The sequence below is a fragment of the Hypomesus transpacificus genome, unplaced genomic scaffold, assembly GCF_021917145.1.
Source record: "Hypomesus transpacificus isolate Combined female unplaced genomic scaffold, fHypTra1 scaffold_31, whole genome shotgun sequence".
In the NCBI taxonomy this organism is placed as follows: domain Eukaryota; kingdom Metazoa; phylum Chordata; class Actinopteri; order Osmeriformes; family Osmeridae; genus Hypomesus; species Hypomesus transpacificus.
The window spans coordinates 1,573,844-1,585,958 of NW_025813837.1; the positions used below are offsets into that span (position 1 = coordinate 1,573,844).

The following is a 12,115-nucleotide window of genomic DNA, read 5'->3' on the forward strand; positions in this document are numbered from 1 at the left end:
GAAAAGTACGAAAATGAGCTGCAGCAGAGTGATTTAGAGAAGAGCACCAGTGACTGCCTGTTCTTCTGATGGTACTCCCCCGGATACACAAAATACCCTCCAGATACACACCATACCCCTAGATACACACCATACCCCCAAGATACACACCATGACAAGTGAACATCAGATATTTGGTTTATTTGTCATTGTAAAATGGTTTCAATCAGAAATGTTGTCAAAAGTACAGAAGCAGTACGTCTCTGTGAGTCTTTCAGTAGCATTATAGTACAAACATTCGGACAAAACGGGCTTCTAGACACTTATCTGGCTACCACACGCACACACACGCAGAAACACACGCACACACATGCACACAGACACCCGGCAAGTGCACCTACACACCCACATGCACGCACACGCACACATGCTAGAATAAAAAATGTTTTGTAAACCCCTTATTGGATGTTGTCACAGAACAGGGCTTTTCGGTACATCTGCTTGGTTACAGTACACACACCTGGTTGCAGTACATAGACCTGGTTACAGTACCTGGTTACAGTACACACACCTGGTTACAGTACATAGACCTGGTTACAGTACACACACCTGGTTACAGTACATATAACTGGTTACAGTACCTGGTAACAGTACATCTACCTGGTTATAGTGCATACACCTGGTTACAGTACCTGGTTATAGTACATACACCTGGTTACAGTGCCTGGTTATAGTCCATCCACCAGCTGACTGTTAGAGTACATGCACCTGATGGTATTGGATGGTGTTCTCAGTCCTAGACTCTGGGCTTCACCTGGGTTTGAGGAACCAAACCTGTATCTGACCGCAGACTACCTCTCTCTACACTCCCTCTCTCCCTCTACCTCTGTCTTTACCTCTGCCTCTGTCACTACCTCTGCCTCTGTCACTGCCTCTGCCTCTGCCTCTGGGTTAAGTGCTCACGGAAGTCCTCTGACCTGCTGATCATCAGTGTGTGTGTGTGTGTATGTCTGTTAACCATTCACATGTCACAAACCATTCACATAATCAGTCCAAGAACGTGTTGAAGCGGGGGATTCGCTTTGATCACCATCTGCAGGCAGCTTAAGGAAACGCTAAGATCTTCCTCCACTTGAAACAAAGTGACCTTTCAAAAACATAGTCTGTCTCAACTCAAAAAATGACACCAAACAAGTACTGTATAACAAGTATCATCTTGGAACAGACACGAGCAACTGTGGAGTCGTTGTGGCGTGCCGAGGACCAAAACAAGCTTAGCACAGTTCAGTAGCATCCAGACATGGCTTCAGAACACAGTGACACCAGCAGAGTTCTGTTCTCCTGTCGAGCTCTACTCAGGAATATTTGTGCTTTATCTGTACAGAATATGCTGTGGGAGCCGGTCAGTGTTTTTCTGTGCATGTGTGTGTGTGTATGTCTCTCTCTGTGCATGTGTGTGTGTGTATGTCTCTCTCTGTGCATGTGTGTGTGTGTATGTCTCTCTCTGAGGATGTGTTTCTTTGTGTGTGTCTCTCTCTGTGCGTGTGCGAGCGTGTGTGTGTGTTCAGAATGTGTGTCTCCAGGTTAAGGCACTGAACAGTCCCTCTCAGTGTGACAGAAGAGACACACGTTCAGAGTGAACAGCACCCAGATTAGCTAGATTTCACATCATGTGGATTATACAGAAAGCACCTAGATAACACACACCTGGATTCAGTTAGAACGCCCTGGACACCTGGATTACCTAGTGGTCGGACAGGTCTGAGATTGTCTAAAATGTTATCAGCTCCAGAGCCAAAGACAGGGCCCCACACAAGTGTTGGGACAGTTAAGACAAAACTGCCATTTTAGCTGTACAGTAAAGGCACATGAAAATATAATTTGAACAGATTGTCACCTTTCATTTCTGGCTGTTTCGACACGTATGTTTGACCAACTAAGATTGAATGGTACTTATAGAATTCCATACCCCCTTTTGAAGCCTCACGTTCAGCTTTTAATCGTGTTTTCAGATGCCTTCAGTGTACAGCCAACAATGGCAATTAGGACTTTACTGTCCCAACACTTATGGAGGGCACCTTGTGTTTTTGAAACCATGTGAAACAGAGTTGTAGTTTTAGGACTAAAGTGTGCACTAACTCTCCTGTTCAGAAAGAGAGTCATGTTGTGTGTTTACTATATAACTCACATCATCAGACCAGGCATGGCCACCTTTGTAGAATACAGTTCTCGAAGCTCCAAACCATGTTAGAAGATGACGTAGGAGTGGATGAGCGGTGACCACCTAGATCACATGACCCCTGGGGGCGTGACGGATGGCGGTTAGTCAGACAGGGCGCACTGACGGAGACGGGGATCAATCCGGTTTCAAACATACAGCGGGGGGGAAACACCCGGAAATAAAAAAAGACGAGTGAGTCACCCTCTTCATCCAATGAGGACGAAGCAGACGGGGGGGGGGGATGAAAGGAGCGTTGGGGGAAGGTCAAGGTCACGCTGGAGCAGAACTGGACACAGGATACAAACACAGTCCAGAACACAAACTAAAGAAAAGATGAGGGGGGGGAAACAAAAAAAACGTCAGTTTCTCTCGGCACTTCAGTCTCCTGTGCGCAGTCCCCACAGGGGGGTGGCTGGGGAGGGGGGTGGTTGGTTGGGAGGACAGGGGGGGGCAGGGGTGAAGGAGGGTTGCTGGCTGACGAGGACGGGGCGGTGGCGGTATCGACAGAGTGCTGTCTAACCACCCAGGAGAGGGGTGGAGAGGGGTCGGGGAGGGCTGGGTGTGGGGTGCGTGTGTGGTGTGCGTGTGAGGGGGGGTGGGGTGGGAGTAAGGGGCCCCTAACGTCCGACGGCCCCCTACGACTGGGGCAGGTGTTGTCTGATGATCTCCCGGGACTGTGGCGGGATGCGGTCGGGGAAGCGGACGGAGAACTCCACCACGAGGTCGCCGCGCTGCGACGGGCTCTTGGGAAACGGAAGCCCCTCCCCTCGCAGACGCTTCACCGTGCCCGGCTTGATGATGTCGTGACAGGGCAGCGGGATGACACGGTTGTCCAGCGTCGGAATGTTGACCGTGCAGCCACACAGAGCCTGAGGAGGAGAGGAGAAGAGAGGAGGAGGAGAGAAGGAGGAGAGGAAAGGAGAGAAGGAGGGGAGGGGAGAGGAGAGGAGGAGGAGAGAGGGAGGAGAGGAAAGGAGAGAAGGAGGGGAGGGGAGAGGAGAGGAGAAGAGGAGGAGAGAGGACAAAATCAACATCTCAGACTGGATTTCAAAAACGCAATAAAAGAGGAACCATGGTGACTTCTTGTGAGTCTGTATCTGTGAATACACCAGAGTATAAAGATCGACACCAGGGCCTGCGGATCCACGGCTCTTAACTATCAACTCACTCTGCCTTCACCAAGCACAGTTCCTGACTGCTGCTTTGGTCTGTTATTTCCCAATACTATGTTGACAAGCAAGCAGAACAGGACAGAATAATTATAAGGGGCTATTTAAACCTCCAACCCTCTGGGAACATTCTGAGAACATGACTTCAGATGAACAGGGCAGCGGGCTGAAGAACCTCAGCTAGAATGTTCTCTACCCCATTTAAATGAAACTCATTTTGGAAGCTCCGGTCTGTTTGTGTTTGTGTGTTGTAGGCATGTGTGTTTGTGTGTGCGTGTTGTAGGCATGTGTGTTTGTGTGTGCATGTTGTAGGCATGTGTGTTTGTGTGTGTCTCAGCAGGGGGTGGTTGAGAGTGTGTGTGCGTTGGCACGGGCTGGTTGAGAGTGTGTGTTTGTGTGCGTCGTAGCAGAGGGTGGTGGGGTCCACAGAAGACTAATTTTAGATGTGGTCTCATTTCCAGAGCTAATGAACTAAGACAGGAATCAGCTGAGCTCGTAAATAGTTGGAGGGGTTTGTCAGATAGGCTGGGACAGGAGGTGGAACACACACACACACACACAGCTTTGTCTGTTCATTGCCAGGGCCAGGATAAGAGGAGAAAGAAAGAGAGTTTGAAGATGAGTGAGCCTGTTTCATGACCTACAGAAAGAAAGCCTTCCATCACTGCTGCATATCCGAGCCACTCTCCAGAACTCCGACTTCCTGTCTGAACGTGTGTCGTGAGGGAAATCTGTCCACATGTCCTGGAGTGACAGCAACCACACACGGCTCAAAACACCCCATTCTCTCCTCTCCTCTGCTCGTGTAGGACGAGAATAACCACAGTGGGGGAGGGGGGGGAGGGGTCACTCTCCTGGGCTGCTGTGGTCTAGGAGGGGGGGGGGGGCTTGTTACAACCGGGTGTGGGGGTGAGCATGAGGAGACAGGGGGCAGACACAGCAGCTGCCTCTCTGAACTGAAGAGAGCAACAGTACTGCCGACGACGGCATCACTGGCCTCTCTAAGCACCGTGGGTTAACCGCGGTTGTGAGTGGTTCTAGACGCCTGGTCCACACATTGACCCCCTGACCACCCCAGACCCTGGCCCTGACCCTGGCCAAAACCCTGCCAAGGACACAGACTGGTTGCCATGCCAGCGAGGAGACACATACCCAGCTGACCCAGGCCACAGTCTGATTATATAAGCCTCAGCTCAGACGAGAAAGCTCTAAAAATGTCCACACTGACACACACACACACACACACACACACCCACACACATACACACACACACACACATACACACACCCACATACACCCACACACACACACACAAACAGGAAGATATGTAAGCCTCTCCATTATTCTCCCCTCAGCTGATCCAGTCAACCCTTCTCAAACATCTAAACCTGCAAAAACCAATTCAGGGAGGTTACTGCCCACCCGGCCGACTGTACAGCCTGCCTACCAAAAATAAAGGATTGGTCTGTCTTTGTTTCTACTAACCTATCAGGAACTTCCAGGAAACTTGGGATGTCTGCCTTCTGCTAAGGCCAGTAGTCTGCATATCCTGCCATTCTGGACATGTGTGTGTCTGGGCAGACAGATAAAGACAAAGGAACCAATGCCCCTGTGATGTCAGATGACAGATTGCTGCCCCTCGCTGAGAGCTGTCCAGTTGCGTTAGCCTGCTAACTGCTCTGCCTCTGAGAGCTCTCCAGCTAGCGTTAGCCTGCTAACTGCTCTGCCTCTGAGAGCTCTCCAGCTAGCGTTAGCCTGCTAACTGCTCTGCCTCTGAGAGCTCTCCAGCTAGCGTTAGCCTGCTAACTATGGCTGGACTGGGCTACTGTGACTCTGCAGCTTTAGTAGATAACAACATCATGAGGAAACTCGATAGAGCCTGCTCTTTGTTATCTAGCTGGCAGGGCACAGGGGCTTTGTTTTTAGGTTGTTGACGTAGCTGCATGTGACATTGGTTGTGTCATCACCGCAGAGAGGAGGAGGAGAGGACAAGAGAGAAAAGGAGGAGGAGGAAAGAACAGAAGAAAGGAGAAGGAGAGAAGGAGGAGAGAAGAGGAGAAAGAGAGGAGAGAAGGAGGAGAGGAGGAGGACAGGAGCCATCCGTGTAGCCTCCATGTGATGTCAGCTCTGTTTACAGACCCACCTCTGAGTAATCCCACCTCTCCACAGCTCCTGGAACCAGAACTGGAAACACAGCTCTTATTTGCTTTGGAGACTGCTTCAGATGACCCACCCCCTCCACACCATCCTTCCCCCCCCCCCCCTTCCAGTTCCGCCCCGCTCCTCCTCTCTCCTCCCTCCACCTCCGCTCCTTCCCCGAGCCTCGCTCCTTCTCGGGGCATTGTCTGAGAGGATTCAACTGTCTTGTCTGATTCCCCCTGACTGGGCCGCTGTCTCCAGATATAGCTCTTATATAAACCTCCGAGCGGAGGCAGCCATGTGCCAATTTGTTCATGAGAGAAGCAGCCGAGTAGCAGAACAACAACACAGAGGGACACACAACAGCCCCGCCGTTGGAGGGCTGGAGGGGGACTAAAACAAACACGTTAACAACACGGGAAGAAGAAGAAGAAGAAGAAGAAGAAGAAGAAGAAGAAGAAAGGGGAGACAAAGAAGGAGAAGTAGGCTAGAAAGGCATTCTGAGGGTCTGGGTGTTTCGGATGTACTCCAGTGTCACGGACACTTCCAGGCTCCCCCTAACCTCCAGGGTTCTGTTTGTCGCCCAGTCTATCAATAGGGCAGGCTGAATGGCAGTGATTAAAGCTATTACAGACTGTTTAATTTCACAGGCGGGTCTGAGCCGGGTGCCTGTGTAGGAACGGCTAATTAAATGTCTTGCTTGTCACACTGATAGCTGCCCTGGCCATTGCCACCCTCATACAACAATTCAGCTTTGAGTGTGTGTGTGTGTGTGTGTGTGTTTGTGTGTTTCCAAGTCGGGCTGAGTGAGAGAAGTGTAGAAGATGCAAAGCAATATTGGTAGTCAGCTTCATCATATGATGTAACGTCTAAGCAGGCATGAGACAGCGAAACAGGCTTGAACGAGACTGTGTGTGTGCGTGTGTGTGTGCATATGAAACCATGCCTGGGTGTATACATGCGACTGTGTGTGTGTGTGAGAGACCTGGCCGGATGATCTATCGTGCTATATTGAACAGTGGAGGCACAGCGGTCACACAGGGACACCACATTCCCACCGGGCCGCTCACACGGCGGTGACAGAGACGCAGTGCCCAGCTGGCCCACGGTGACCAGCCCCCTCCCACAGAGCTGCCTCAAACACCAGCACACAACACTGCTGCCCTGGAGCTAGTTCACCCGGTTTACCAGAGAGGGAGAGAGAGACAGAGAGAGAGAGATGGAGAGAGAGAGAGAGTAAAGGGGAGAGAGAAAAAGAGAGGAGGGAGAGAAAGGTAAAGTGAGAGAGTGCACAAGATGGGAGCAATGGGGAGAGAGAGGGGTAGAGAAAAAAAGGTAGGAGGGAGGGAAAGAGAGAAAGGAACAGAAATAGAGGAAAAGTTAGAGGGGAGAGAGAGGGTGAGAGAAAGAGGGAGAGATGGGTTGAGAGAGAGAGAGACAGAGAGAGAGAGAGACACTGGGAGAGATAAAGAGCGGACGCCCCTACCTCCTTCAGGTTGATCTTGCAGATGTAGATGATGTTCGAGCCGTCCCTCCTAAAGTGGGCGTGGCCCTTGTCTTTCAGCACGAAGGCAATGTCCGCCGGAATGTTCTCGGGCGTCTCGTCGCCCTCCTTGGGGAAGGTGATCTTTGTCCCCTCCTTCCAGCCCCTCTTGATGACAATGTTGAGGATCTTGTCCTCGGTCCTCATGCCCCTGCCGTCCGGGTTCAGCCGGCGCCGGGTGATCTTCATCCTCTTGGTGCAGCCGTGGAAGATCTCCTCCAGGGAGACCTTGAGCTCGTGGACCACCGGGGGGTCCTGCTGCCGGCTGCGGCCCCCTCCCAGGCGCTCTGACGGCACCCCCTTCCTCCGCCCGCCCCCCCCTCCGCCGCCACCGCCACCTCCGGGGAAGCCGTTCATGCCGGGCGGGAAGCCGAAGCGTCCGAACTGGGCGAAGGGGTCCTCGTCCTCCATGTCCTGGTCCGCCTCCTGGTCGTGGTGGTTGTGGTCGTGGAAGGAGAAGCCGTTGGAGCGGTTGTGGTTGCGGTTGGAGCCGAAGAACATGTCGAAGGGGTTGGAGCCGCCGAAGAAGGAGGCGAAGGTGGCGTGGGGGTCGCCGTGGAAGGTGTAGTGGTAGGAGGAGCTCCCTGGGCCCCCGGACGAGCCACTACCACCTGTCTTTAGACCTGCGGGGGAGAGGGGAGAGATGTGAGGCAGTGGAACTTAGACACACACACACACACACACAACAAAGAAGCCTGCATGTACATACAGATGAGGACCAACACATACTTGAGGCCTACACATGGACATTGAAGACAAAGACACACACATGAACCTCTTCTGTTTCCCTAACACAAACAAGCCCACACACACTTCTCATAGCACTGGCGTGGATGACCTCAGGTGAAAGAAAAGAACAATGCATGCGTCAATAAGTATTATGACTTATCTGGCAAATGCAGACATTAGCCTACTGTTCAACCAGACACTGTGCTGAACACCACACAGGAACAGTGCCACATCTGTCTCCTGGCAACGGTACACCTAGCTTTCAGGCGAGGGTTTAGCTTAATGCTTCGAGTATTTGACTGCAGGTCAAGAGGTCTCAGGTTTAAATCCCGCCCTGTTCTTTGTATAGCCTTGGTTAAAATCGTCTGCTAAACAAATACATTTTCATCCCAGGTAAATTCAGACTGTTGGACTGAGAGAAGCGTGTAGCATAACTGTCGGTGACAAGGGAGACCATGTGGGTGAGAGACCTACCACAGGATCTGCTGTAAACAAAACTGATCAACTCTACAGTTCAGCCCCCCCCCCCCCCCCCCCCTCCCTCCCCCCTCCCCCCCCCCCCCCCCCCTCCTCCCCCCCCCCACACACACCACCTCACTTCTATTCATATCTCCGCCAGCACATGGATTTTGCCTGTCTGAGACTCGGAAATGCAATCTGGAAAAAGCTGGTCAGACAGAATAACACTCACATATGCGCACACTAATAAGTGCTTAATAATATCACTCACTCACTAACACACACTCGCTCACAGACACAGAGACGCACACAAAGCATAACAGAGTGGTAAGTGTGTCTTAACAAGGAGTGATAGCTGCTCTGTGTAAGCAACATGAACACTCGCAACATAGTCTTTGAAAAGTTGCACACAAGTTGCACACACACACACAACTACACACAGGTTTTATGATCACACTTCAGACTGCGAAAAGTGGCCTGTCAGTGTGGTATTAGAAAGTGACTCAGAGGCTGAGATACAGTGTTATAAGTGTTGCTAAGTGTTATAACTGTTGCTAGCCGTGCTAAGTGTTTCTAGCTGTGCTAAGTGAACTGTTGGCTAGGTGTTGCTCGTCTAAACAGCCCAGTCCTTGGTCCCTGTGTCTGATTAGGACTTTAAAACAAGTCTAAACATATTGTCTGCCTCTTCTGCCTCTGGAACTCTCCGGGTTAGTCGGGGGAATAAATGTGGAGTTTGCACACCCCACTCAGAGAGTCTGGAACACACCAGTATCTGCGACAGGGACATTTGGAATCCAAACGCTCACCTTCCTCCCCCAGCTGGTCGTAGATGACCCTCTTCTTGGGGTCGCTGAGGACTTCGTAGGCCTCAGCGACCTCCTTGAACTTGTCCTCGGCGTTGGCGTCCGTGTTCTTGTCCGGGTGGAACCTCAGGGCCATGCGGCGGTACGCCTTCTTGATCTCCTCCTCGTTGGAGCCCTTGGGGATGCCCAGGGTCTTGTAGTAATCCTTCCCCATGGCGGAGCACTCTCTCTGGGACCGGCAGCCCCAGACACGGCCTCCTCACTCTCTGGGGGGGGTGGTGGTGGAGGGTGGTGGGGGGGGGAGACGGGAGGAGTTAGAGTCTAATATTCCCTCCCCATGGCTACAATTCCATATCGTTGCCCCGGACACACACACCTCTCTGACAAGGAGGAAGAGGTGGATAGAAGTGTTGGTCAGTCAGACAGTCAGTAAGACAGTCAGTCAGGTAGTTCAATCAAACATCCCTGTTGAAAACAATCAGTCAATCAGTACCTCCGTCAGGCTGTTACATCTGTAGGTGTCCTTAATAAAATATTTACAATTTGATTCCTGAGAATCATTCAATATATTGCACCCTTATTCCAAAACACAACCACACACTCTTAGAGAGCTTTATGCATACCCACCCCCGCATATGTAGTGTAGTAACTATTTTCTCTAGGTGTTGCTATGGGAATGTCGTAATCGTTTTGTTGCCATGGTAGTGTAGTAGAATCTCCAAGTGATGGAATCCCCGTCTGACGGGTTAAGAACCAGCACCAACATAGGCTAACGATATAATTAGAATGGGCTACATCCCTGTTTAATGATCACATTTACAGTATATGACAATGATCCTGAATTGCCTAATTCCAGATGGGTATTAGTACCATGGCAGAATAGGGGGGTATGTGGTTGGAAAGTGGGGTCTGTGGTCGAAAGGCACAGTTTCCTGTAGGCGTTGCTATGAGATGCTGGAAGCTGCTTACATGATGGGAAAACCGCAATGCTGTTGAAAAGGCACAGGTGACACTCCAGTTAGCAAAGCTCTCCTTTGCCCACTGCGAAATGTGGGCTTAACATGGTATGACTAGCTCCAGGGAATACAATAATATATGCAACTGTAATACAAACAGTTAACAAATCCGACGGAAGCCGGTATTATAGCCTGCCTTTTAAATGAAGACAGAGAGACAAAGAGACGCGCGCCGGGCGTCCGAACGCGCTCGAGTCTTACAGCACCACCACTACTGAGAAGCGGTGTCCAAATTAGGTTATAACAGCGGTGAATCGTTCAGTCAGCGGTAGAAATCGTCTCTGATCAGTGACGACAGCCTCGGCAGACGGCATCCCGAAAAACGTAAGATAAGAGCGAAATAAAACGGTTTCTTACCAGTGATAATTTTCAGATGTAGCCTAATACTGCTCGGTCAGATGAGCATGGCACAACCGTTCTCCTTCCCCTCTCCCTCTTTCCCTCCCTCCTTATCTCCCTGCTGCCCGGTGAACCAGACTGGATTCTTTATGAGGTGACGTCACGCGAACCGGCGTTCCGAAATAACCGGTGACTGAACTGAGGGGTCCTGACGTTGACTCGGTAACTAATACAACTGGACGCACGAATGCGCCAATAAAAGACTGCGATTAGTCTCTCTGACTTCCTCGTCTCTCCTCAGCAATACGCTAATAAAAACTGCCATAACTTCGAATGTACGTCTGACATATACTCAACCCTGCAATAGGCTAACCAAAATATACATTATATATCTACCCCACAATGTGGCATATGCGTTCCGTAAATCACAGCCCAGACAGGACCGGAGACCACCGATCACAGTTAGCCCTGAACTATTCCACAACGAATAATAGACGTTTAGCTCCTTACCTTTTCCACTTGCCCGTGGATGGAAGTCGGTGTTTCACAGAGCAACCCCGCAACAGTTTAACGGTGAACTCCGTTTGTCACGCACTCAGTGGTTATGACCCGCCTACCGGTTTGAAAACTTCGCCCGACACCGAGATTTTACACTTGCAGACACACGAGAGCAGAACCGTCCAGGGTAATGTCGGACCACTCAAGACAAATCTCAATATATCGCAAAGATAATAATTGAACTGGATAACCTCTGTCAATGCAGCAGACCAACACTTTATCGACAAATCCTGCTATTCAGCAGCTACCGTCACTGCTTCGTTCATGACAGATTGATGTGAGATCATTCCTAGGTGGGCTCTGTCTAAACACGCTGGGGGTCCCATCTGTCGCTGTCCGGGCAGAAAGAATGAAAAACAAAGACATTTGGATAGGCTGCCCTTTTCATGTGGGTTTATGTGTGTGTTAGACGGAGAGGGAGTGTGGGAGAGAGAGAGAGCAAGAGAGCGAGAGAGGAGGGAGAGAGAGATAGTGTGAGGGAGAGAGACGGAGAAAGAGAGAGTTCTGGCTCTATGTTTTTCTTCAGCAGAGAACTGTCACCAGTATGCCCATGGATGGTGCCAGAGGCTGCGTGTGTGTGCCTGCGTGTGTGCTTGTGTGTGTGTGTGTGTGTACTTGGATGCTACTCAGGCCAGACGTGTGGTGTCAACAGTGTTGAGTCAAGTGATTGTAGTGGTTTGCATTCAGAGTCCAGAACTATCTCACTGTTCATACACACACACACACACAGAAGCACACACTCACAGACGCACATGTTGACTCGGGTGAAAAAGACCATGGAGAGCTGAAAGGATGACTCCATGAAAGCCATGTGCACTCAGGATGTGAGTGGGAGACAAAACCATAGAAGCGCTGCATCTGTCTGAGGTGTACATATAGACGGAGAAAGAGAGAGACGTAGAGAGATGCGACAGAGATAAAGAGACAGAGCGACAGAGAAAGAAAGACAGACAGGTGATAAAAAGAGAGGAAGAGAGCAAATGGGAGAGAGAGATGGAGAAAAGAGAGAGCGATGAAGAAAGGGAGAGAGAGAGAGAGAGAGAGAGAACAGGCCCTGCAGGGCGAGCCAGGCTGGGCTGAGTCATCCCTCTCTCCCGGGGTTATGAAGAGGTGTGACAGAAGTGGGTGACTCAAGGGAGAGGAGTGTGTCTGACTTCAA

At 50.8% G+C, this 12,115-nt stretch overlaps 1 protein-coding gene across 2 annotated transcripts; it reads right to left on the bottom strand.

Annotated features, from left to right (window-relative positions):
- Positions 1-163: 163 nt before the first annotated feature.
- On the bottom strand, positions 164-11,330 carry dnajb5 (DnaJ heat shock protein family (Hsp40) member B5). Of its 2 annotated transcripts, none has more exons than XM_047016053.1 (4): positions 10,909-11,330; positions 9,047-9,309; positions 6,996-7,675; positions 164-3,069 (listed from the first exon to the last, which is right to left on the bottom strand). In XM_047016053.1, exons 2-4 carry the CDS (start codon positions 9,255-9,257, stop codon positions 2,836-2,838), a joined length of 1,125 nt encoding a protein of 374 aa, XP_046872009.1. In that variant the 5' UTR covers positions 9,258-9,309; positions 10,909-11,330; the 3' UTR covers positions 164-2,835. The 2 variants fall into 2 exon arrangements, with proteins under 2 accessions (XP_046872009.1, XP_046872008.1); XM_047016052.1 differs by lacking the exon at positions 10,909-11,330 and adding an exon at positions 10,417-10,613.
- Between the last annotated feature and the right edge of the window lie 785 nt (positions 11,331-12,115).

Bases quoted from the DNA above. Each gene is read 5' to 3' on its own strand.
- dnajb5 (XM_047016053.1), bottom strand. From the start codon at position 9,257: ATGGGGAAGGATTACTACAAGACCCTGGGCATCCCCAAGGGCTCCAAC. The intron at 7,676-9,046 runs GTGAGCGTTTGG...TCTCCCCCGCAG, and splicing joins CGACCAGCTGGGGGAGGAAG to GTCTAAAGACAGGTGGTAGT. The intron at 3,070-6,995 runs GTAGGGGCGTCC...TCTCCTCCTCAG, and splicing joins GCAAGATCAACCTGAAGGAG to GCTCTGTGTGGCTGCACGGT.